The sequence below is a fragment of the Penicillium diatomitis genome (assembly GCF_028827545.1).
Source record: "Penicillium diatomitis strain IBT 30728 chromosome Unknown utg000010l_segment0_segment0, whole genome shotgun sequence".
Classification (NCBI taxonomy): Eukaryota; Fungi; Ascomycota; class Eurotiomycetes; order Eurotiales; family Aspergillaceae; genus Penicillium; species Penicillium diatomitis.
This window is the reverse complement of record NW_026623182.1, coordinates 537,967-562,707: the sequence shown is the minus strand read 5'-3', so window position 1 is coordinate 562,707 and position 24,741 is coordinate 537,967. Positions and strand designations below refer to the sequence as shown.

The following is a 24,741-nucleotide window of genomic DNA, read 5'->3' as shown; positions in this document are numbered from 1 at the left end:
CTCTTACAAGTTACCAGTAGTACTTTACAGTCGTGAGAGACTGAGAGCTATCTCGCAACACGTACATTGCAAAGCGTACATACATATAGTAAGTTAGGTACATCAGAGTACTGGCTACTGCTAGTGTCTACAATTGTGATTGTCCCCCAGGAAATCACAAACAATAGACTTGTGCGTTGTGGTTGTGACAATGATAGATATTGCTCTATATGACTCGATGGTGATCCCTGTAAATCCGTCGATACTTTTTCATGTCTTGTATCAAGAATCACCGTCTCTTATGCTGCGGCTGCACCAGACCTTACGGCAGAGCTATACGGCTTGACCACCCCGAACTTGGTGCCCTGAACCTGTGGAAGCCCATTCCGCACAGGACGAGATAGGTAAAGTCGCTGAAGCAGTGGATATTTGGCAAGGCACCGTCGAATGCGAGGTTGCTCGCAGTCCCGTGACCTTGCTACAGTAAGAAACTCCTAGAGTACTGAGTACCTAGGTACTGACCAGTGACCAGTGACTAGTAGTACTGACCATCGTCTCGAATCGCCGCGGTCAGGGTTTCATTATTATCTTCGAGCTGGCCTACACTCTGCATGAGACGCAGGCACAAAATTGTCGACGCATTTCAATCGACTCCCATACCGATCCAGCGAATACTTCACTAGCGATCGCATGGTGACAATGCATCTGCAAGGTGTGGATCAGAAATTTCTCCGCTCCTATGCAGCAGCTTCCCACTGTTCTCAATAAAACTTGACAAAATTCTGGATATACTCTCTGTCCAAGTATTAAACCCCTATTCGAGCGCCGCTCAAGCTACTAAAGGTACATACGTTATGTAAATTGTGTGATGAAACAAAGTTTGCCACTGGCGCCCGCCCCCAGAGCTTAAACCTAAAGGTGGAAAATACCTAGCGACCAAGTTCAATCTCCCAGGGACGCACGATAGCGATGATTGAAAATTGAAGTCCTTTCCCAAGCTCATTTTCGACATGTGTATGCTCTCAGAAAGAATAAAAATTGACGAGGCACACAGATGGACGTCCATCCAAACCCCCAGCGCAAGAGCGTCCGGCTCACCGAAGCAACTTTGCACTTGTCTCTGAGACGATGATATAGGCATGAGACGTTTCATATCTGACCGTCTTCCCACCCCGACCCACCTCACCCACTCACGATGGACTGGAGGCTCTTGTGTTGCCTGCGGGACCTGCTTTGATCAACAGGAGGGTTGCCAAATAATCTAAGCCTTGAGCCTTTACTGTTCGTACCGAAGGTTGGCGAGCGATGAACCGCACATCAATCTAGATGTTAGCTGTGGAGTGAGCGGTCATCACTCTTTCGCCCGTTGTTGGAACCGTTCATGAAAGAGACAAAAGCCCCATCAAGCAAGCGACGCCTCTTAGGAACAGTGGCAGGAAGGGAAGCCAGGGGTTGGTTGCAAATGTTTCAAAGGTGCACGGATCTCTCCACGGAGGGCGGTAGATCATCATGTTGGTTATTCGAAGACGATGGACGGGGTGGGGCGAGGCAAGAGACGAACTAGGCGACCACCTTGGCACTTACGGAAGTGCCATAAAGTGGGATGGTGGATGGAGGATTGCGATCACAGGCGAAGCCAGCATCCATACCGGTAGTCAACCCAGGCGTTGCGAGCCTCATATAGCAGCAAGACTGGTGGTCGTAGGAATGAATTCCTGCACTTATAGTCAGTCGCTTTGCGGCAGGGTCACCTACTGACGAGCAGGAGTCGTATGAATTGGTTTCTCAAATGCATTGACCGTGTCGGCGTTGGACCTTTTGTAGCAAGTTCAAAGCGAAGACTGATAGGTCAGCAGCCAAAAAAGGGTACCGGACCTCTGCTCACATATACCATTGGATTCATCCTGTTCCTGGTGTCTAGACCAAAACTGCTCCATCATTGGATGGCAGCGGCCAGATGTTCCTAGGAACAATATAAACGAGAGTGAAAAACAGATGACCCAATACAGGAAATGGTCAAGGGCAAGGAGATGGTCAACGGACCGATGAATACTCGAGAATTGACAATCGACGGGCGGAGGAGGATCACTTGGCGGGACGATCATCATCTCGTTCGTTTACACCAAGACGCCCGTTCCGGCCCTTGAGTGGGACTGACCGACTGACGGATGACAGCTCGTAACGCGAAAGCTCGTGTGGCTTTTCACGAAGGTTGCTGAGACTTTGCAGATTGCTCGTTGTCTGATACCCGGCACCTCTAATCCGATCTTGTCAGATTTAATACGGTGGTGACTGGAGAGGTAAATCATAAGATGCAGGGCGGCGATCATTGCTTGTAAGATCAAGACTGACACCGTCAATCTTCCAGCCATGATCGTGAGGCTTCAGAAGCCCGTCGTTAGTAGTCCAGACTCCAGACACTCGATATCACAGATAGATCCTCAGTCTGTTGTTGGATTGTAGTTGGCAGAAAATGGTCGTGAGCCCTCAGCCCTGAACCCTTCAGACGTTCCCAAGACGGCCACATGATCGTGGGTTGGGCCCAGCCTCAGCCTGGCAGAACGTCCAAAATGGTGTAGATTTGTTTTGCTGCTCCCATCCTCTCGCTCTTTTTCTCTCTTCCTCAACCTCTTCGTCCGTTTTTCTTCCACCCTTTTCCCTCCACACGTTTCCCTTGCAACTTTCGTTATTCCATCTGCCTCCCAAACCATTTCATTCAACTCCATAGTCTCCCCCTTCCTTCTCGGCTGCGTCAGCCGGCGCGCGCGTCACGGCACCAGAGTGTCAACGGCCGGTGCCCAAAACGCCTTGCGCCCCTCATCCTGGGTTGTGCGGGAATCGTTGAGACACTACACTGGTAGCTCGCAGTCTAGCCTCGCCTGTGGCTTTGGTCTCCTCCTTTCGCTTCTCACATCGTAGTCGACCTTTCTCTCCTGCCCACATTATCGTCCTCACATTGGATTTCCTCCTCTACCCGCTCGTCTTCCTCGGCCGGTCTCCTACCTACCGGGAACCATACGCCCAACTCCATCCCCACTCGCCCTGATCGACTCGCACCCAGTGCAGGGCTCCACACCAGCAACCCGGCTTTCTTCTTTTTCCATCCACCCTCCTACCAACACTCCTACGAACTGACCCTGCGACCACACCCGTTCACTGGTTCAATTTTGTTCCCCTGACCATCCGCTCTTTGCCATACTCCTCTCCTCACTCATTCCTAACACATCCTCGTTCACGTCATCCTCCGTCGGTCTGCCACGCGAGTCCCGGCTGATCTTCGTTCCGTCCTGCGCGCCAAGTGTCTCCGATCTTGTCCCCAAGTCACTCACACTCGTGCCACTAGCGAATGCTGACGGTCCATTCATCTTTGCTCGGATTTATCCCGTGCCCTCACTGACGGGGCTTCCGTCATGAATCCCGCTGCGTTCTCCAATCCTGGAGGGGGATGCCCGGTGCGGGAATGCCGCCGCAGCAAATGCAACAACAGCAGGCGCCGCAGTCGCAGGCGCCGCATCAGCGCATGGATAATACCCAGATCGTCATGAGTCAAGTCGCCCACGAGCTTCAACAGCAGCCTCCACTCGGCGGTTGGAAGGATGAGGTTCCCATCAAAGTTCGAGCAATGAACGTCTACCAGATGTAAGTGCACCGTGAACATGGCCTCTGACTTTCTAGCGAATGTCTCCTCATCCGTTCTGCGTGCGCCCTACTGCGGTGCGAGTTGAGATTGATGGCCCCCTTCGTCCCACCCCCGTTCTCGTCATGAAGCTGACATCATTTTCGGCTTAGGATAACTTCACTCCGATTGATCCAACCTCGAATTGATCTGAAGCAAGCGGCCACCGCTGCTATCTCATTCGAGACCAATGCCTTCAAAAAGGCCAACGCACGGGTTCGTTGCCTCGTTTCGTTTATTTCACATTGTTTTCGATGTCCCAGCTTCCGCGGGCTTTCACCTTCCATGGACTTCACTTCCCCAGTTCCACGAGAAAAAATCCACCATGTTGTGTTACCCCCGCACTTCCCCTTCCTCGCTGTCGTTTCCGATACGCTTCTCACACGTGTAGACTGACATTGACTTTCTACCAGAGCGACTACGAAAAAGATTGCGCCGAGAAACTAAACCACATCAAGGACACTCGCCAGAGACAAGCTGCTGCACTTCAGTCTGGAATGACACCTCAAGTGGGACCAACAATGCAGGGTCAGATGCAGGGACAGATGCCTGGACAGATGCCGGGCCAAATGCAGGGCCCGATGCAGGGCCCGATGTCAGGGCAAATGTCGAACCAGATGCCTGGCCAGATGGTGGGCGGTTTCATGCCACACATGAATGGAAACATCCAAAACTCTCCCGTTTCCCAGGCGCATCCTCAGATGGCAATGGCCCTGGATGGTCCCAATCAGCAAGCTGCAATGCAGCAACGTCACCAAATGCAGCAGCGTCAGCAAATGCATCAGCGTCAGCAAATGCATCAGCAACAGCAGCAGCAGCAGCATGCTATGCTTCAGCAGCAGCAGCAACAACAGCAGCAGCAGCAGCAGCAGCAGCAACAGCATCAACAACAACAACAGCAGCAGCAGCAGCAGCAGCAGCAGCGACTCCAACAACGCCCTTCCGAGGATATTCCCGGAGTCAATGATGATGCCTCTGGTTTCCAATACTTGAATTCTGAACACGTCACTCAGCTTGCAATGCAGATGCAGCGACGGTACACCGAGGAAGATTTTGTCAAAATCAGGAGAAATATGGCTACCAACCTGAGTGACAATCAGAAAATGTTCCTCCAGCAGCGCGGGATTGACCCAATCCAGTACTTTTTTCGTAGCCAGGCAGCGTTGAACCTGCGACGCCGTATGTCACGTCCGGCAAACGCCCAGGCTGGCCAACCTGGCATTTCCGCGAACAGTGTCGGCCCAGCTAATGACGGATTGAGTCAACAAGCAATGGTGCAGAACATGATGAATCTACAGCGCAGCAACACGGCGTTCCCGAACAATGCACAGGCCCAGGATTCGAACACGTTCTTCGGCAGCGTTGAAAACATTCAGGGTCAACAAGCCGATGGTGTCCGATCACAGGAGGCGGGCCAATTAGTTGTGCCCGCCAGCTCGTCTCAAATGGGCCAGGCGTCTCTCAACAACCAGCAGAACCAGTTTGCTCAGCAGCCTGGACCCAATGGTCACGCTAAAGACATGATCAATCCCGTTGGAATGAATACTCAGATGTTCCCACCGCACAACATGCAACAGCAGCAAGTGATGGTGCAGAATGCCCGAGCGCAAGCCGCTCACAACGCACAGATCGCGATGTCCGGTCAAGTTAACCCGCAACCTCCGGCTCAGTTCAACCAGCAGCAGATGTCCATGCTCAACCAAGGCATGTCCCCTAACCAGACTTCTCCGGTTCCTGGGGCTGCTCAAGTTCGGCCACCGTCTCGTCCCGCGCCTATGGGGCAAGTTCCCGGTGGTCTGCCAGGTGCACGTCAAGGTGTCCAGGGCCGACCCATGATACCTTCAACCCTCCCTCAAGCAGTTCGAGACCAACTGAACTCAATGTCTGATCAGCAGCTTCGAGATTTCTTCGAAAATCAGCGACGCAATCTTGCTCACAACCAACCCCGGGGAAATGGATCACATCCTCTAGCCCAGCCGCAGCAGCAACCTTCGCAGGCTGCGCTCCCTCAAGAAGCTCGAAACCAATTCTTTGGCGGCCCGCTGAACAATAACATGAGGAATTCTATGAACCTACATGCTTCCACGAATCCATCAGCTGCTATGAATCTTGGAGGTGGCGTCAATCAGAATCAACCTCCGGCCAACACAACGGTCATGACTCCGCAGCAACAAGCGGCTTTCTTGCAACGTCAGCAAGAGCTATTCCGATTGAACGCTCTTCGTCAGCAGAGTAACGGCAATGAGATGACTGCTGAACAGTTGCAGGAAATGGACCGGGTCCAGTTCCCGCAACCTATGATCGCCAATTACCCTCAGGTTCCCCAACACATTAAGACTTGGGCGCAGCTAAAGGCTTGGTCAAAAGGTAACCCCCTGAACAACCAGGGGTTGGATCCTGCTCGGCTTTCGAACATGCAAAAGCTTCATTTTGCCCACATAGCGAACTCAAAACGTGCACAGCAAACTCAGCATGGTCAGCCGAACCAGCTAGGGCAACAGATGCCTCCTTCGCAGCCAAGTCACCAGCACTTGCAGAATCAGCATCAATCCAACCAAGCGCAGCAGGTCTTTCAAGGTCCAATCGCGGGTCAAATCCCTCAAGGCACCCAAAATCCCCCAAGCCAGCCATCCCCTATGGTCCTGCGGCCCATCGTGCAACAGGATATCGACCATGCGCGCGAGAAATTGGGAAGCAAAGGGCCCAACTTCACAGACGACCAAATTCGTGAACTCCTGAAAAAGCGACAGCGGCTGATCTACGAGCAGACTAATAATGCTCTACAAGCCCAGCAAAATATGTTCATGGTGACTCAACCAGGACCGCATCCAGCAGGCGTCGTGCCCCACAACCCGGTACAGACTCAGCCACTGCCGGTACTGCAACAACCTCCACCAGGGTCAGTTGACGTGCAGCATTCGAATCCGCGCCTGCAGCAAGTGACCAATGCCACCTCGAAGAGTGGAACTGCCTCAGTCTCCAGCAACCAGAAATCGAGAAAGAGACCTAGTCCGGACGATGGATTTGACACAACGGTTCAGGGGAACTCTAACGCTTCCCAGCAGAATCAAAGTCTCACGGCCCCTGCTGTTCCTGCCCCTTCGAGCGTGGTAGCAAATGTGCCCACTTCGCAGGAGGCTCCTTCCGCCCACGTTTCTCAGAACCTTGGACCCGACGTGGCTGCCAGACGACCTCCCCCTCAGACCTTCTTCCGTGGTCAATACCTTGATCGAGCTGTGGCCGAGCACAATTGGAACACCAACATTTCTCCTGAACTTCTGGAGAATTACCGAGAAATTGGCAAGACTGCCCCGCCCTCAGGCGCCCTGGATCTGGCACCGGAGGTTAAGGAACAAATGAAGCAGTCCATGATTGATGCTCTGGAGCTTTTGTCTCGACTGGATGTGGCTGTGCGCGCTTACATGGGAGCACCCAATCCTGAACGCAATCTGAGAAAGCTGTTCGCTGTGCGACACCAATTGTGGCGTCAATTCAAGAATCAACACGACTGGACTGTTACCGATCAGTTCACCGTCGCGCCCGACTACCTCTCTGGCGCTTTGATGTACATTCGCAAACTTTTCCAGATGGTACTTCTTCGCATCCAACAAGACAGACGGGCTCTTACTGAGCAGGGCACCGCTTCGACTGAATCAGAACAGCCTCCTCAGACATCCGCTTTGACCCCTGCAAATCTCCAGCAATTGCAGCAGCAAGAGGAAGCTCTGCAGCGCGCTGCCCGCGCCCCTAGCCAGTCTGCAAATGTTCCCGCAGCACCTCTCGCTGCTCCTTCGCCCCAGGGCGTTCCGGCCTATGGCCCCGGCGCGTTGGCTCCCGAAAACCTCAAGCTTCCACCACCGAAGAGGCGCAAGGTCTCAGAAGCCGGGCCTGTCGCGGTCCCCAAGACTCCAGTAGTTGCTGACACGGAATCAAGCTACAAGAACGCCACCGTGGACGTCAAGCAAGCGACTGCGCCTGCGAGTGGCCCATTCAAGTGCTCCGAACTGGATTGTCCAAACCATTACAAGGGATTCCCCACCTTGGACGCCATGAATAAGCACATTGAGGAAAATCACAAGCCTGAGACCGAGGAGGTCACTGGAGACGTTTGCGATTACTTCCGAGAGAGTGTCAAAATAGGCCTAGGACTTGCTCCTGGCTCTAAAAAGGAACCCTGGCCAGTCGTTAAAGAACGTCTTCGCACAGCCTTCAAACCAATTGTTGACCACATTCGTCGTCAGGATGGTACAGATGTGATTCGTGCCATTACCGCTGAATTCCTAGCGGACGAGGAGCGAAGACGCAGACGCTGGGCTAAAAAGGGCGACACTACTGGTGATGCTACTCGTGACACTACTGATGACACTACCCGTGAAGATTCTACTGAGGAAACTCCCGAATCAGACGGGCTGGACGACTTCCCCGAGGACAATGATGACAATCCATTAGGCTCGAATGAACCGGTTGAATGGGATTCGTGGCTCGCAGATTGGGACGAGGAGTCCGTCATGGTTGCTGCGGAATGGATGCGAATTCCGGAGAAATACCAGGACCCAAAGGCTGGTATCAAGAAACCTTTGACAGTCGACTTTGATCGCCTTGAACGTGAGCAGCGAGAGGCTCGGGAGGCCAAGGCGGCCAAGGAAGCCAAGTCTGGCTCCAAGGGACGTGCTGTTCCCATCTCCACTCGTGCATAAGCACCTTCATCTCTCTATTCGCTTCATTTTCTGTGTCAATTTTTGAGATTCCCTGCTGGATCAGCGTTGGCGTTTACGGGCGGGCGGGGAATCGGAACACCCCCAACGGAAAATCAAAGGGGCTCAATGATTCTTTGATACTTTACATGTTCTTCACAGCAGATGACGTCGATGACAAGATAATACCCCAATACATAATCGATCCGTTGCTGTCATATGTGCACCTCGTAAATTCATGAATGTAGCCACACAGCATTGCGGTACTGAGTCCGGCCTACTAACTTACATAGAGGCATCGGAGACGAAGGCAGCTCGCTCATGAATCTTAGAAGAGATGCCCTTGGCACCTTGGCCACTGATCACGACTTGGCCGCGTAGTCTCGTTAAGATTATGATTTGATGATTCCTGCTAATTTCTGAGCTGGCGCTACTACACTGGAGATCCAACCTTGACTTTCCCATCTCCCGAATGCCACTTCAACTTAACAGGCGCAAGTACGGGTACAGCAGTTCACACGGAGCCACACAACTGAGTATTACAAGTACTATCGTAGCTTTCCGTTATTCACAGATAGATAGTAGTCGTCTAGTCGACGCACGGATTGGAGATGCCCCCATGATCCATCCATAAGGTATCTAGTATAGGATTGGATCCAGTGGACCCCCGACCCACCCAAGTTGTGTCAGCTGGTCCGCTCGAGCATGCCGATAAGCGATAAGCCCAGCTATCTCCGCTTTGTTTGACTCCTCCGCTTCTTCTCCTCATCTGTCGCCTCCGGGTCCCTTCGTCTGTCATCACGTTCCAATTTCCTCGAGTCTCCCATATATGAGAGACACAATATGATGGAGAACCGAGGCCTCATACCGATTCTGGTCACGATGATGCTCGTGACCGGTGTCTGCAATACAATCTTGAACAAGTACCAGGTAAGAAGCTAAGCTATATCGAGCCCAGAGTCCCAGCTAACACCGGGTAATAGGACATGCAATGTGTGAGGGATTGCGATGCAGCCAATCCGAAGGATCGGAAGCTCTTCGAGCAACCAGTCATCCAAACGTATGTGAATTCTCTGAGAGCCTATCACACTTAGGACGGGCATATCTTGGGAACGGATCGTGGCTGACTCTAGCTTTCCCGCATGTAGAGCGCAAATGTTCATCGGTGAAATGGCCTGTTGGTTGGTCGTTGGATTATCTGTCCTCTACCAGCAGTTTGTCGTTCCCCGGCTCGGTCGCGAATCGTCCCCGCTCTTTGAGGGTGGATATCAGCCCGTGCACGAGGACGAGGATGAGCGAGAACAAGCCTTGGAAGACGCGCATCCTCGCAGTCCGAGAAAACCAGCACACGACGGAGAAGACAGGATTCGCCTTCGTGGTTGGCGCATTTTCCTCCTCGCTGCTCCGTCTTGCTGCGACATTGCAGGAACGACCTTGATGAACGTCGGCCTTCTCTTTGTTGCCGCAAGTATTTATCAGATGACTCGTGGAGCTCTGGTTCTCTTTGTCGGTCTCTTCAGTGTCATCTTCTTGCGCCGGAAGCTTTTCCTGTATCAATGGAGTGCACTCTTCGTCGTTGTACTGGGTGTTGCTCTCGTTGGTCTCTCCGGTGCCCTGTTTGGAGGCGAAACTGGTCACGAACTCAGCCACGAGACCGGAGTCGACGCTCAGACGACTGCTAGGACTCCTGAAGCAGTACAGACCATCATCGGTGTTTTGTTGATTGCAGCAGCGCAAATATTCACAGCCTCGCAATTCGTGCTTGAAGAGTGGATACTTGAGAATTATGCTATGGACCCGCTCCAAGTTGTGGGCTGGGAAGGAATCTTTGGCTTTTCTGTTACTTTTATCGGCATGATCATTTTGCACTTCGTGGTCGGTAACACTGATGCTGGTCGTTATGGTTATTTCGACATGAAGGAGGGATGGCGCGAGATCACCACGAACCGTGCTGTGGCGATCTCTAGCATCCTTATTATGATCAGTATCGGGTAAGCTCGCAGTCTTCCCCTGGTGTTCCTTTTAGCATGGAGTCCTTACCTGCTAGATGGCTACTTGCGGATCAAGCTAACATCTTCCCTTTCACCTTTCAGTGGCTTCAACTTCTTCGGTCTCTCCGTCACACGCACTGTCTCTGCAACTTCCCGTAGCACCATCGACACGTGTCGTACTCTGTTCATCTGGCTGGTCTCACTTGGTCTGGGCTGGGAATCCTTCAAATGGCTTCAAGTTGCCGGCTTTGGCCTCCTTGTATATGGCACGTTCCTCTTCAACGACATTGTTCGTCCGCCTTTGAAGGCTTGCCTTCCATCCGAGCGCAGAGAGGGCCAGGTCCTGCTCCCCGAGGAACCTATTGAGCACATTTAAATGTCTCATTGACCTGCGATTCTGATCTTTGGCGAGATTCGGGAAGACTATAGCCTGCAGAACGGAGAGTGGCGTCAAATAGCGCCCTCGATGTTTTTTTTTTCTTTTAGCATATCACGCCGGTCGTTCACTATTATTCTTGTTTTGATTTGGTCCAGAGGCTTCGACACTCATCGTGCAGCCTTGAACCATTCTCGAGCCGCGGGGTCTATTGGAGGTTGAATTTACTTGCATGGGTCAATTGCTTATAGACGGTCCACCTCTGGCGACCGCCCAACAATCGGGCGTTGGTGTTGGTCAATACGATATTCCGTATTTGCGTTGTCTTATCAGTCCATGTTATTACCTCCCAATTCAACAATTCCGGTGAATAGCATACAAGTCCTACACAAAGCTGTGGTGGGTAGGGTACGCCATTCGCGATTGAAAGATGCCTCCACAAAGCTACCAGCTCTGTCAGGGACGTAGGTGATAGTGACCACGGTCCCCATCCCTCCCGGTACTAGACTTGGGGCAGTCTCAAATGCTAGGATGTATCGTTGATACATTTGCATCTACCTAGATTCCATTCGTTCTGGGAGTACGACGGGAATGACACGCTGATCTACCATGCAATCACGTGAGGTGCCTTGTCTGTTGACTCCAGATTTGTCACAATAAGCTCATGCGAGAACAGTAAGAATTACTTCCAGCATGTGAGACACCAAGAGGGCATATGAAAGGCGAGCGGGCTCGTTCAGACAGCAGCATATAGGATCTGATATCGCTTTGAATGAAAAAAAAAAGTTTATATACTGCAATGAGTCCCAGTCAAAAGGCGCCTTAGAGTTGAATGACATCAGACGGTGCAAAAAATTTATTTCAGAAACAGGGGAAATTTTGTATAATCTGTTCGGCGCATCAAGTAACAGACCAAGAAGTTTTTCCGTCTCTAAAAGGAGTCTGCCTCGCGGATGCTCCACCCATAATAATGCAAAGGAGTAAATTGGAAGTGGGTACTTCAGGGCTCGGACCAGTCGACTTGATCTGTGACTGCGTTACCATCACGAGTGGATGATACGCGAAGACGGAGACGAAGCTTGGGTGGAAGGGTCTATTGAATGGGAAGATCAGTACTGAATGGGAAAATATAGAACGGGGTTTCAGGAGACATACCCCATTGAGAGCAGCGATGCGAAGAGTCTGAGTGCCTTCCTCGCCGGATTGAAGGTCAGGCTTGTTGATGGCGCTCAGCTGCAAACGCTGGCTCTTCGGTACGGCGGCTTGTAGACCAACATTGGTGAAAGTCTCGAAATTGGAATCGTTGCGGAAACGGGCTAGTAGCTGAGCGTTGGTGCCACTGCGCTGTACTTGTAACGTGAGTACAAGACCATCCTTGCTGAAGACGCTGTGCGCAGGCGTGCTGCTAGATTGGGGAGCAGGCGTGGCGCTGGAGGGCGGCGCAGTCGAACCCATGCCACCACCTCCGAGCAGATCCAATGACGCGGAGCCAACTTGCTGAGTCGGCTGCGGAGATGGCGAGGCGGCACTTGAGCCAAACAAGTCCATGATCGCACTGTTGCTCGTGGCCTGAACACTGGGAGCGGGTCCCGGTGACACTGCGCTCGAGTCTCCTCCGCCAAGAATATCTGCCAGCAGATCAGCGGTATTGGACCCGTTTGATGTCGGGCTCGTGACAGGCGCGTCAGAACCACCCATGAGATCTAGGAGCAAGTCGTGATCGGCAGGCTTTGACAGCTTGGTAGACTTTCCGCGTAGAATCTTGCTTTGGCGTTTCTTGGCGGGTGCACCCAACACACGCTGCTCTTCACGGATCTCGGGCGCAGGCATGCGTTCGAGAACACCGCGACGGATCTGATCAAATCCAAAAAGATTGCTGTACTCAACAGCGCGCTGTTGAATCTCAACACTCAGATCGGCAGTGCGGCTGGTCAGAAGTCGTCGCAGACGCTCAATTTGAGCTGGATCTGAGAGGCGCGTCGTGAGTTTCATGGTAGCGGTGATGATATACTCCACTACAACCTGGTTGGCATATGTGCTGTTCAGAATGTTGGTGAGCAAATCGACAATATCACTCTCGCGAACTTCCTTCACCAGCTCTTCTTCTTCATATTGACCGCCTTGAAGCAAATTGTCGGCATACTCTCCAATAGTCCAAGTGGCAGCTATTGTCAGGCCTTCCTGGGAAATGTCCTCCTTCAGGGAGGCGTAGAGTTTTTGGACAGCGTAGGTTTGTAACTCGGGGGTGGTAGCAATCAAACGAACGAAGGATGAGAGAATCTGCTCCTTAACGTAGTTCCCGGCCAGCTTGAGAACTCGAAGGATGGTGTCCAAATGCCAGCGTTTATTTGGGGCGAAACGATCAGCAGCGATGCCAATTTGCGTGGTCATGACCGGCTTGAACTCATTGTCGGCCACTTCAAGGAAAGCAAGCAGCTCCCGAACAAGCACGCGCACATTGCTTTCGTTAATCAACATGAAGCTGAGATCCAAAGCTCGGCGACGAATACTGATGTCGGGATCCCGCAAGCATTCCAAAATTGTGTTGCGGTGTCTTTGAACCGCGTTGGGTTCAATGGCGACGACTTTGTTGAGGGTGTTCAAAGCGACGTAACGGATGTTGTTGTCCTTGTTCGACAAGAATTTGCCTAGAATGTTCACACCCAACACCCTCAATCCGGAGTCCGCCTCGATGTCCAGAATCGTGAGCACAGCCTCGTACAAGATGGCATTGCCCACATTCTTTGAGGAATCTGTGTTGGTGGCCACCTGCGCCAGGATGTCGTTGATCAATTCACTGGTCGCGGCATCACCTCGTCCGAGAACACGCAAGAACCGAAGAATCTTGACCTGAAGGAATGGATCCGTGATACCCGATACATCGTGCTCCGGTGCATATCCGGACGTGGTCAGACCCTTGAGGGCTCGCACGAGACCACCGGCAAGCGGTCTGAACGTCTCAATGACACCCTCTGGGCCTTCCTCATCTTCCTCCGCCTCACAAAGGTCAATTGCGAAAGTGAGGCCGCACAGCAGGACTCCGTGGTTGCGATCTCCGAGCAGTGTTTTGGCCTTTTCCAGGAAATGTTCATGTAGATCTGGGACTTTCCGACAGATGCGCATAGCACAGATCGCGGCTTTTCGGCGGATGTAGGGGTTCGCCGTGGACATGAGGTTCTCCACTTCGGTGAACAAGTCTCGCGACATCTCTACCGAGGCGATGTTGCCGAGCGCACATAGGGCGAGACCGACGATGTACTGATTGGAATGGCTCAAGTCACTAGTACATCATTAGCACTGCCGCTAAAGCATCTAGTCAATGTGATCTCAGTTGCACAGGAGCTGCTTACTTTTGTAAGGAATTGGTGACCAGGGTCAGCACCTCCTGATTCTCGTCGAGCAGAAGCATTGTCCCCAGATACCCCAATCGTTTGTCGGCAAACCGATGAGACGCAAGAAGTTTCAAGCATTCGATCTGACCAAAATGAGTTCGTTCGCCGAGGGTGAAGAGGTAGAGAAGCTTGGCCACATTGTTCCTCCTAATGCAATATATCAGCACGTTTTTCGTTGAGGGCGCCAGGGAACGATGCGATGCGCATTTGGGTGCACTCACCGGACGCCCGAGTCATGGCTTTCTTCACGAAACGAGGCTCGAATTGCAGCGCTCTCCTTCTGAATGACCGCCCGCTCGTCGGCGATGGTTTTGGCCGATCGAACATTGCGGATGAATTGCTTCACTGTGGACGATGTGGGGTTCAGCGGACTGCAGCACCTTCAGGGGAGACAGTGAGGGGACGGTCGACGGACGACTCACGAGAAGACATGATGGTCCGCAGCCCCTAGCGGGGACAAGATCAGAGCGGCAATGAAAGAACTCTCGAATTCAAGGTCCGCGACAAGTCCTTCCGAGTCGGTCAAGCTGTACGGCCGTTCAGTAGAGAGGCAGCTCGGCGTCTGGTCTGGATCAGCTTGGGTCTTCCAGTATGATCATTCGGGCCCGTGACTTGTGATTTGGGTCGACCTGGCTTCTTGGCGTAGGTGAAACCGAGCTAAGACAGAAAAGGCAACCATTCATGCCTTAAATCATGAGACACCGTGAGCCTCCTGCAGTATGTTACAATGTCGAGAGCCCGTTCTGGTACAGATCTATAATTACGGTAGTAGACCTAACCATCTGTAAGTAGACCAAGAACTATGAGCTACCTTTTGAGGTACTAGTGACTTGAGTTGACGAGGTTAGCCCACATCATGAATGGTCGCGCTCTCGTCTTCCGCGACAACTGACCGCCCCAGGTATGATCCACCTAAATGCAGATGCCTTATCTTCCTGGCAGATATCTTGCCCTCCTGCCCTTCAATGTTATGATCCTCGTTGATATCCTTTGTGTGTAGCTTGACTTTCGAATACTAGCATATCCGAATTCTGGTGTCTGCCTAGAGCGCTCTTTCGCACTTGATCTGTGATGCACGATAACGAGTCGATCAATCCTTCGGTTCCTTCATTTAGTATATACTCCATACTCTACACTCTGCAGTCTACACTATACAGTTATTCACTAGATGCATTATGCCGGACAATCCATATTTGATATTCCGCCTCACGTCGATCAACTAGGCTCCATCCCCGCTACTTGAAAAAGGATGCCCGAGGACGTGCGTGACTATGCGCCTCTGTCATTTCGCCTCTGATCAATTTAGTACAGGTGAGAAAGGGGCTAGCCATTCCGCCTCAGACGTAATTGGAGACCATCATTCTTTGACCTCCTCCGCCTTGGCATCTCCGGATCATGATTCATGCGACATTTGATGTGTGCGACGTAATTGTAAGATCTCCAGTTCATTCCAGGTGGGGAGAGCCAGGGGCTAGCCTGCCCGTGAATGCTAGTTGGGAACCGTTGTAGGGAGTAGAGATATCCCGAAATCGGCGGGGGTGATGATCGATTGAGCCCAAGGTTGGCTCTTTCAGGCAGGATGGATGTCTTGATTGTCTTCCGCAAACCCGGTAGAGACCAAGACCTCCACTGTCCCGGGCGTGGAGGCTTACATAAGTCTCTGTACCAGACTCGCTGGCACTTGGCAGTGCATCGGACATCCGGCATCGCAGTAGATTAATTGTTCTACAATCTACAGTTCTACACTACTACTAACTATTGCAGTACTTGACTTAATAATGATAGTCGTGCTCGACTACTACAGTAGTATGCTCTCGCTCTCCCTTTGTCTCAATGGCGGGCCTGCTGAATCCCGTATTGCTCGTATGTTGCGTGTCTTGATTCGGACTCTCCGAGTAAAAATACGGCGGTGCCTGCTTTCATGCGTATTCGTACTACACCTTGTATTGGGTAAGGCCCCTCGACTGACGTAGTGGGTGATCTGCCGAGCTGTTGTTAATTGTTCTGTCGGCATCCGTCCGATAGAACTTCCTCATCAACTGAAACTTAGTCAACATCATTTCAATGCCGTCCTATTGAGTCCGCCTCTGCTCTCAGAATTGAGATATATTGCTGTCAAAGTGGGAGCCTGTTTCTGTGCGCTCGCTAATCAACAACCACGCGATCGAAGATCCTCTTCGAGTCAGCATGTCCAGCGCGGTCCATAAGGCTGATGCGCCCGTCTTGCGGCCGCGGGCGATACCCGTTCCTTATAGCAGCAAGAACGAGGTCGATAAGTCTCTTGCTGCCCCGGCGATCGACCGATTAAGTTCAGATACCAGGTGAGTAGCCTCTAATATTCACGCAGTCGTCCTTAAATTACATGATCCTCTGACAGCCGGTCTCTCCAGCGGCCGTTCTACTCCTATCCCCGAAGATGCGCCCCCCTCGGCACAATCCATCGCGGTAGCCCGCAAGCAAGTGCGCCTGCGAAACCGCTTGTTCTATACGATCGACTATGTCCCCCGGGTGTCACATTTTGATCCGGACAGCGACTACCATGATTTTCGCGGGTTTTTTACCTTGTTCTGGATCAGCTTGGTGATCATGGTGGTGACAACGGTGCTCCGAAACATCAAAGATACTGGATATCCGTTACGGGTGCGTGTATGGAGTCTGTTGTCGGCCAATGTCTGGGAGCTGGGCTTGTGTGATCTTGCTATGGTGGCTAGCTCGGCATTAGTACTGCCCTTGCATCGCCTCTACCAGAAAGGACCAAAATGGTTGCAATGGGCGCGGGGTGGGATGATCGTACAAAGTCTCGGAGAGGCTGTATGGCTTGCGGTCTGGATCAAGTGAGTGTCGGATCGACCCAACCCACTAAGAGCACGATGAGACGGTAAATGTCCAGATGAACACGCATTGGGGACGGACTGACAACCCTTTCATGACACATAGCTGGCCATTCTTGCGCCTATGGACTTGGACGGCGCAGGTGTTTTTCACCCTTCATCTTCTGACAATTCTTATGAAACTTCACTCGTATGCGTTCTACAATGGCCATCTCAGCGACATGGAACGCCGCCTTGCAGCTTTGGACAAGCCTGGGCCGATCGAGCCGGCGTCTCCATCAGATATCAGATACCCCGAGCCAAAACGCCGCCGCCCATCGTTGAAGCCGACCCATGAAGAGGACGACAACACCGAGCCGCTGGTTCGGCTTCGTGAAGACCTGGCCACTGAATTGACTTCCCCGCTCGGCAACATCTCCTACCCTCAAAATCTAAGCTTTATAAACTACGTCGATTTCCTCTGCTGCCCAACCCTCTGCTATGAATTGGAATACCCCCGTCGAGCGAACCGTCGGTGGGCCGAGATCGCTTGGAAAACCCTTGCTGTTTTCGGATGCATCTTCTTACTCACTCTGACGAGCGAGGAATTCATTGTGCCAGTGCTCAGTGAAGCACACGTCCAACTGGAGGCGCTAGACAGTACAGCTGACAAGGCACTGGTCTTGGCTGAAACCATCAGTATGCTCCTATTTCCCTTCATGGTGACCTTTCTGTTAGTATTTCTTGTCATCTTTGAATACGTCCTGGGCGCATTCGCAGAGCTCACTCGCTTTGCGGATCGACACTTTTATTCCGACTGGTGGAACTCTTGCGACTGGTAAGTCTCAATTCTGTCCTACGCCCTTCCAAGAGGAAAATTATCCCCTCATACATGCAAATTACTGATCTCCCAACCCCAAGGCTGGAATTTTCACGAGAATGGAATGTCCCTGTCCACCACTTCCTCTTTCGCCATGTCTACCTTCCTTCTCGGTCAAAATTCTCTCAGCCCGTTGCCATGTTCATTACATTCCTGGTCAGCTCGATCTTCCACGAGGTAGTCATGAGCTGTATCACCAAGAAACTGCGCGGTTATGGGTTCGGAGCCATGATGCTTCAACTGCCGATTGTGGCAGTACAAAAATCCCGATTCTTCAAGGGCAGAAAGACACTCAACGCAAGTCATTCATTCCCCTACAGGCCTTACCACGTTTAAAAAATCTCATCAATCACTGACTCTTCCACTCTCACAGAATGTATTCTTCTGGTCTTCCATGATTCTGGGTCTTTCAATGGTACGTGCGCCGCTCTCCAGTCGGTAAGGTATGCCGTCAAATTGATCTGCAGCTACTGAACTGTTTTCCATGATCCAGATGTGTGTCTTCTATGTCCTGGTTTAGGTCACTTTGATCGAGCAGTGTTTATAAGCATCTCATATTTGACTCGTCGTTCTTCCGAGTCGGAAAGAATGGGTCTGCGATAGAGGCGGATCGGTTTTGGCCCTGATTGGCTTGCTAATGTTATATAGCGCTTTATAGAGCGATTACTTCTGGGCACGTATATGAGAAAGGTAACTCCCCACGAGGCGGGGGTTATTACATGTATAAAATGTGATCTTCCTCATGACATAGGCACTCCTTCCCGTTATCATAGACCAGGCCAGATGCAAAAGGGAGCAATTAGACCTAACCTAAGTGCTAACTGGCGCGGCCTTGTACGACATATCTCTCGGCACCTCGAGTCCCGTGAATGAGGACGGGAACGCCGACCCAAATGAACACCACTAGGTGGCTAAATTACTTCTATTCAATCCAATCGGTAATGAATAGAGATACAAACCACGCACTACCCCAAAAGACCTAAAGAATGCCAAAACCGTGGACAAGAAGCATTAAAATTCAAAGTTGCGGGCAAACCCCCTTCATGCATTTGATATCTTGTATTGTGATATTTGCTATTCGTTAAGTCTTGAGAACCCAAATACTGAAAATGACAACACCACTGCCTGGATCCAGAAACGCCTCCCAGGGTAAATTCCAGAAACCAAAAAGTCAGAGATGTGAAGACGGAGCGCTCTTCTAGGGGTTAAGATGCCTTATCATGCGTAGGTACCCAACCCAGCAAAAAGCCGCTCCGCTTCAATGCAAGAGGGTGGAGAAGATTGGATCCTGGAATACGCGCGGGATTCAATGTTCCCCATTATCTCGAGAATCGAAAGGAGAGATATGAACGATGCAGACCTAATAGACTCGGTGGACGCCCATTTGGCCAGAAGCCATGTTGTGCCATGGGAGTTTGAGATGCATGGTGATGATGATTGTGGTGGTCGTGACGATTTCCATGTAAGGAGCAGCGACAAGGAGGAGGCATTTCGAGGGGGAGATACGTTAGTGATAATGATGATGGTGGTGGTGGTAGTGATGGCGAAGATGATGACGATGCTCTGCAGTTCTGCTGCCGATCGAGCACGACGGGTTGCAGGGGAGGAAATGAATAATCAGAGCCAGGCGTGTGAATACTAAGTACAGAAGGAACCCCTGATGATGATGAGGAGGGTGATGTTGTTGATGACGTTGATGTGCATGATGATCATGGAAGACCGGTAATGGTCATTGTTCGAGAAGAATAAACCCAGACCGAGTGGAAGAAAAGAGAAATTGAAATGTGTGTGCACGAGCATAAAACTTGTCGTCATTGATATGTTGTCATTCATGCAGCTGTAGATTGTCGTCTCCCAATTGGCGGATTGCGAGCTTCACTGTAGTAATGAGATCGACCGGGCGACATGTAGGCTTCGCTTGGTCGTACCTCACGAGGGTACTTGGTCTCTTGCAGTCGAGTCCGAACGGGGTACTCATCATCATAGGTGCGGCCTGGCCGTGGCCTGCGCACTTCAACTCGAGGCGATTCTTTCTCAACGGTATTGAAAGTGTTGGCTCGTTTGGGAACGATCCGCACAGGAGAATTCGCGCGATACTTGGATGATTTGGGAGGCTCAGTAGTTGTTGGATCTAAAATCTTGTAGCGAGCTGTGGCCTTGGGCGAAGCTCCCCTCGCAGGCATCTCGGGTGTACTTGGACTGGAATAGCCAGAATCGTAGCGTCGTGAAGACCGCACTGGAATTTCTTCTCGAGCCATCTTCTCCAGAGTCGGCTCTTCTCGAGAGGAACCCTCACGTTTCGGCCGAATAAACCCGGCCGAGGTCGTCGCACGGGCTCCAAACAAAGAAGGCCGGATCGAGGATTTGTAAGGCGACGAAGCGGAAGCTGGCATCTTCGGGACCTTGAACTCCTCCTTCTCTCGGCGAGGAGAATCAAGCTTCTCCCAGGAATTATGGCGTGAGGTTGACTCTGGTCGGCGGGAGGACCGCCCCATGCGCCGGCTGCTGCTCATCTCTGGCTCGGCCGATTCGTAACCACGGTGTCGCTGTGGAGACCGGCCCCCCCGCGGACCTTCGTATTTGGAGCGATGGATATGTTCTTCGGCGTCGTGCACCAAGCTATCATGCTTGCGGCTACTGTATCGGCTGGAGGGGACTGCCACGTCCTCGTCTTGGTAGGATCCCGTGCGGCGCTGGCCATGATCTCTTGATCGAGTCCGAGACTCTCTGGCATCCCTGAGAGAATCTCGTACGTCGTAGGAGTCACGAGATGTACGAGTTCGATAAACAGGTCGCTTGACTCGCTCGGAGGATGGATCCGGTCTACTTGTGTCGGTGTCTTCGTCGGACTCGGCGAGTGAGTCGTAGTACTCGTATTTGGCGGATGTTTGGCGACGGCGTTCGCGATCTCGCTGTTTCGCCTGGTCTGCCATCTTTGCCTTGGCCATGTCACGGAGGTCCTTCAGGTTGTCATAGACACTCGTCGGTGTGCGTGCTTTTTTCTTCTCGTCCGTGGTGCGTGTCTTGGTTCGTTGGCCGTATTCCTCGTGCTTTCGCGACATGGACCGCGGCTCCTCCGTAAAGGGCCACACTTCATCCACCAAGATGTCCACCGGCACTCTCTCCTCGAAGATGCGACCTTCTCGCACTTCGCGGGCGTTGGCGCTGGCACTGGCACTGGCGCGGGGCGAGGAAGTCGGGGAGGATTCAGCCGCTCGCCTGCGCTTCTCAAGCACTTCACGCTTCAATTCGGCGAGTTTGGCCTTCTGGTCGTAGCGCATACGGCGTGTTTCATCGGAGAGGGTTTCGTATGCCTGCTGGACACGTTGGAACTCATCTTGGGCGGCACTTCGCAGTGCTTCATCTTGTACCTTGTCGGGATGACATTTCAGCACACGCTTGCGATGGGCGGATCGAATTTCTGCTGTGGTGGCGTCCTTCGACACTCCCAAGACCGCATAGGGATCAGGCTCTAGTGAGGAGTTCATCTTCTGAAGTAAGTGGGGTCTGTGATGCGGGATATATGACAAGTTGGTGACGGCAATCCACCATCAGCCAGATTGTGAGGTCTCCCGCGCAGGGATTGAGGGGAAATCCAACTCCTTCGAGGTCGCTGCTCTGGGATTGAAGAGGTGAATTTAGAGGAGAGAAGAGAGAGGGGAAGAAGGGGCGGTGGAGCAGGAGCGACGTATGAATGGAATGCTCTGGGGACGCCAGATCGAGGACAAATCCACATCCAGAAGATGCTGGCTGGGCCCGGAAATATGGATCAGGAGAAGGCGAAGATGTCAGTCGATGAAATTGGAGTCAGGCGATTGACTGGACAGGCGACCCTCTCATGTCGTGATATCGATTTACCCTTTCTAGACGAAGCGAAGTGCAGGGGGGGGGGGGGCGATTAGAAATAAGGATGGAAGGTCGACGACGGTCGGAGGTGGGTATGACTATGGGTGATACCTCTGGTGACTGCGGGAGTCTGCTAGACTCTGCATATGATGGAAGGGCAGTGTTACTGTTGACTGTTCAGTGTTTGAGTGTACCGCAGGGGCAAAGTCTGAGAGACGGGCGGACGGGTTCGGGACCGTTCCAATGAATGAAAGAGAAGGCTTAGAGGGGAAAGGCCCTAAAATTGAAGAATATCCGTCCCTCCATTATTCTTATTTTTATTAATAATTATCAGCATTATTTATTTCCCGTGCTTCTCCTTTGGGAGTCAGTCAGGAGCCTTTTTAAGTTGGGCCAAACAGAAAAAAGGAAGAGCCACAAATCATCATTTGTACCAGCCTCCTACCAGGCACCTTCCGTACATGCTGTCCCCCTACGTAATTCAAAGCACGGTAAGAGGGCATTCTCACCCAAGGCTGGGCGGGTACTTGATGTACATGGGTAAATAGGTGTGTTCACTGGTAGACACCTCAGTCGGACTGTCTGTCAGCATTAGGCAAGCCGGCCTCTTGGTGGCTGGATACCGAACCAAATGATACATCATGATACTATAGTAGGTACATAACTATATATGTATCCGGTACAATGTACGTTGATGATTGCAGCAGGCAATACGCTGCCCGAATATGGTAAAAGTAGTAAGTTAGAACTCGAGTACCGAATTTTTACTGAGGGTATCTAGTACCTACTAGCCTACCATAGTTCCTTAGCAGCCCAGACATGGAGCAGTATGTAACTATGTACTATATACCGGTAGGTAGTAGTTACCACCTGGCACCTGCTGTGAAGGAAGATCTCAGAGCTTATGAAAAAACAGCGAGTGACGTGGGTCCTGAAGGGCGGTCAAAGTACAAGTACCACTCCACAGGAGCCATACTGCAACAAGCCAACTGCAGTACTGCGTGCGTATTACACATCCCACTTTGTTTGGTCCTACAATAGTTTGCATAGTCACTAGACTCACTACAACAGTACTACTACATGTAGTACATTGTAACTAATATATATATAAATATATATATATACTAATCGAAGGTAGTAGATACTGGTAGTAATAGACTGCTGTAAGCCAAGGGTAATGAATCAGCAGCGCAAACCGAAGCACAGGTAGCCACGAAATTCCGGTGGTGGTCAAATCATTCATACTACGTATATGACAAGGGTAAACTCCTAAGTCTCCTCCATGTAGCACTACGGCTGGGCTGGTGCTTAAGCTCCTAGCTAAACTGGCATGTACTCCGCCACCCTGGCTCTTCGAACTAACTGTGGTACTGTACTACTATATAGTAAGGGGCCACCGAACCGGTGGCGGTAAAAAGGTTCTTGGAATATGGAAACTGGGTAGAACGTGAGAACATGCTACATGTACCCTGTACTGAGTAATGTGCTCAGGTGCTCAGTAGTAGTATGACTATGAGTGCCTAACCAATGCGTTCAGTAACTGAAGTTCACCTACATTTTCCTCTATAATCCAGAGATAGCAAAGTCACAGTTATACAACCAGCGCGGCCCGAGACCAGTCACGGTCGCCTCACTTCAACTTATCTTAGGCCCGGCCTCGGTTTCGCTCTGACGGCCTAAAAACGGCTGCGGTGCTACCCTAAGACCCTTAACCATAGAGCAAGTACATACGTCACCCAGTCAGACTCAAATAGCACGAGGGAACGAGGACGAGCAAGTAATTCTTAAAACTCGCCGAGATCATGTCATCTACTTGAAGAAGATCGCGGTGCCTGGATGACGGGAACAGTCCATCATTGCCATGCCACCCTCGCTGCTCTCCTGCCTTAGTGAGTAGTGAGTACTGAGTACTGAGCAGTCACACTTCCACCGGCCCTTCATCTGCCCGATGACCGCCCTAAGTTAGGACACATGTTTCCCCACGTGGTTTCCGCGTGTTCAAATCGGTCAGAGAAGGCGATGCTTGCCACGACGTCTCGCGATAGCTTCGAGCTTCCTCGATATTTCCCTTTCCGGCTTAAGACAGACGTACACGTATGACTATAGTTGTCCGGACTACGGTGTCATGTCTATGCCTCATCAATTTTCTTCCACCATCACCCCACCGCTGGTTGAGATGGTTTGGTTAAGGCGGTTCATCCACTGCGCTCACTGGCTCTGACCCAGACAGACTTTAAGTAGGTGGGGTGATGTCTTGCGTGCGAAGCCTCACCTTTCTCCTGTTCTCCCTCGAGACGGTTCCTGTAGACGATGAGTGTCTCTCCACCAAGAAAGCAAGACGAGCGAAGTCGAAAAGCACACTGACTCCATTTAACACACACCGGAGCTGCCTTCATCACACGGTGCTTGGGTGGAGCTCTGCGGATTGGACAGCAAAGGCACCATGGCTTGCTTTGTGCAATAGTGTTGTTCCGCAGTTCTGAGTTTTGATCGACTCCAGTATTTGTTCCAAAGTGAGAAGGAGTGGAGGACTACAGGACAGTGGACACAGCGTAGAACAGTAGACTGGCCAAGACATCACCCAGCCCACATGTCCGATTAAAGAGTAGTCCATTCATCATAGGACATCTCTCGGATGCGCTCGTGCGCTATCGCGTAGCCTGTCCGCCGAGGTTGTCCACCAAATGAGCCAGAAAGAGGATCAACGGCTCATCCTGTGATCCGTGGGAGAGAGTGGGGGCCCAAATCGACATCTACCAAGTATCGTGGTCTCAATGATCTCTCTTGAATCTAAATAGGCAGATCATGGGAGGACTGATCATTCTGTGCCGCTTGGACTATGATCACTTTCTCGTCTGGTCCTCAAGATAATATGGCCAGCCAAGGTTGTTCTCGAATGAGATCCTCATCATGGCTTGCACGACGTGGAACCGGTCATCGTAGTCTGCAGATCGTGAGTGTGATGAGAGTAGGTGTGCATTACCCCGCATGGTCAGCCTGGGCCCCCCCTCCTCCTGCGCGCTAACTGCGACGAAGACTTGGACCAGATTGATCTTCAACTGACAGTCTGGCTTGCCTACTTCAGTGGTTGTGGCTA

General features: G+C 51.7%; 5 protein-coding genes across 5 annotated transcripts; 3 read left to right on the top strand and 2 right to left on the bottom strand.

Annotated features, from left to right (window-relative positions):
• Positions 1 to 3,424: 3,424 nt before the first annotated feature.
• Positions 3,425 to 8,352, top strand: N7539_007211 (uncharacterized protein; the record flags this gene model as incomplete). Its single annotated transcript, XM_056936812.1, has 3 exons — positions 3,425 to 3,618; positions 3,769 to 3,871; positions 4,069 to 8,352. The coding sequence occupies 3 exons, from the start codon at positions 3,425 to 3,427 to the stop codon at positions 8,350 to 8,352; spliced, it is 4,581 nt and encodes a 1,526-aa protein (XP_056787611.1).
• Positions 8,353 to 9,192: 840 nt separating this feature from the next.
• Positions 9,193 to 10,716, top strand: N7539_007210 (putative nucleotide-sugar transporter; the record flags this gene model as incomplete). The annotated part of the gene is made up of 4 exons (XM_056936811.1): positions 9,193 to 9,279; positions 9,333 to 9,409; positions 9,498 to 10,340; positions 10,443 to 10,716. The coding sequence occupies 4 exons, from the start codon at positions 9,193 to 9,195 to the stop codon at positions 10,714 to 10,716; spliced, it is 1,281 nt and encodes a 426-aa protein (XP_056787610.1).
• Positions 10,717 to 11,716: 1,000 nt separating this feature from the next.
• On the bottom strand, positions 11,717 to 14,540 carry N7539_007209 (AP-1 complex subunit gamma; the record flags this gene model as incomplete). The annotated part of the gene is made up of 5 exons (XM_056936810.1): positions 11,717 to 11,809; positions 11,872 to 13,996; positions 14,067 to 14,255; positions 14,330 to 14,453; positions 14,531 to 14,540. 5 exons carry the CDS (start codon positions 14,538 to 14,540, stop codon positions 11,717 to 11,719), a joined length of 2,541 nt encoding a protein of 846 aa, XP_056787609.1.
• Positions 14,541 to 16,295: 1,755 nt separating this feature from the next.
• Positions 16,296 to 18,318, top strand: N7539_007208 (putative sterol o-acyltransferase (APE2); the record flags this gene model as incomplete). Its single annotated transcript, XM_056936809.1, has 6 exons — positions 16,296 to 16,429; positions 16,499 to 16,942; positions 17,046 to 17,756; positions 17,840 to 18,095; positions 18,172 to 18,213; positions 18,292 to 18,318. The coding sequence occupies 6 exons, from the start codon at positions 16,296 to 16,298 to the stop codon at positions 18,316 to 18,318; spliced, it is 1,614 nt and encodes a 537-aa protein (XP_056787608.1).
• Positions 18,319 to 19,627: 1,309 nt separating this feature from the next.
• On the bottom strand, positions 19,628 to 21,286 carry N7539_007207 (J domain-containing protein; the record flags this gene model as incomplete). The annotated part of the gene is made up of 1 exon (XM_056936808.1): positions 19,628 to 21,286. The coding sequence occupies one exon, from the start codon at positions 21,284 to 21,286 to the stop codon at positions 19,628 to 19,630; it is 1,659 nt and encodes a 552-aa protein (XP_056787607.1).
• Positions 21,287 to 24,741: the final 3,455 nt, after the last annotated feature.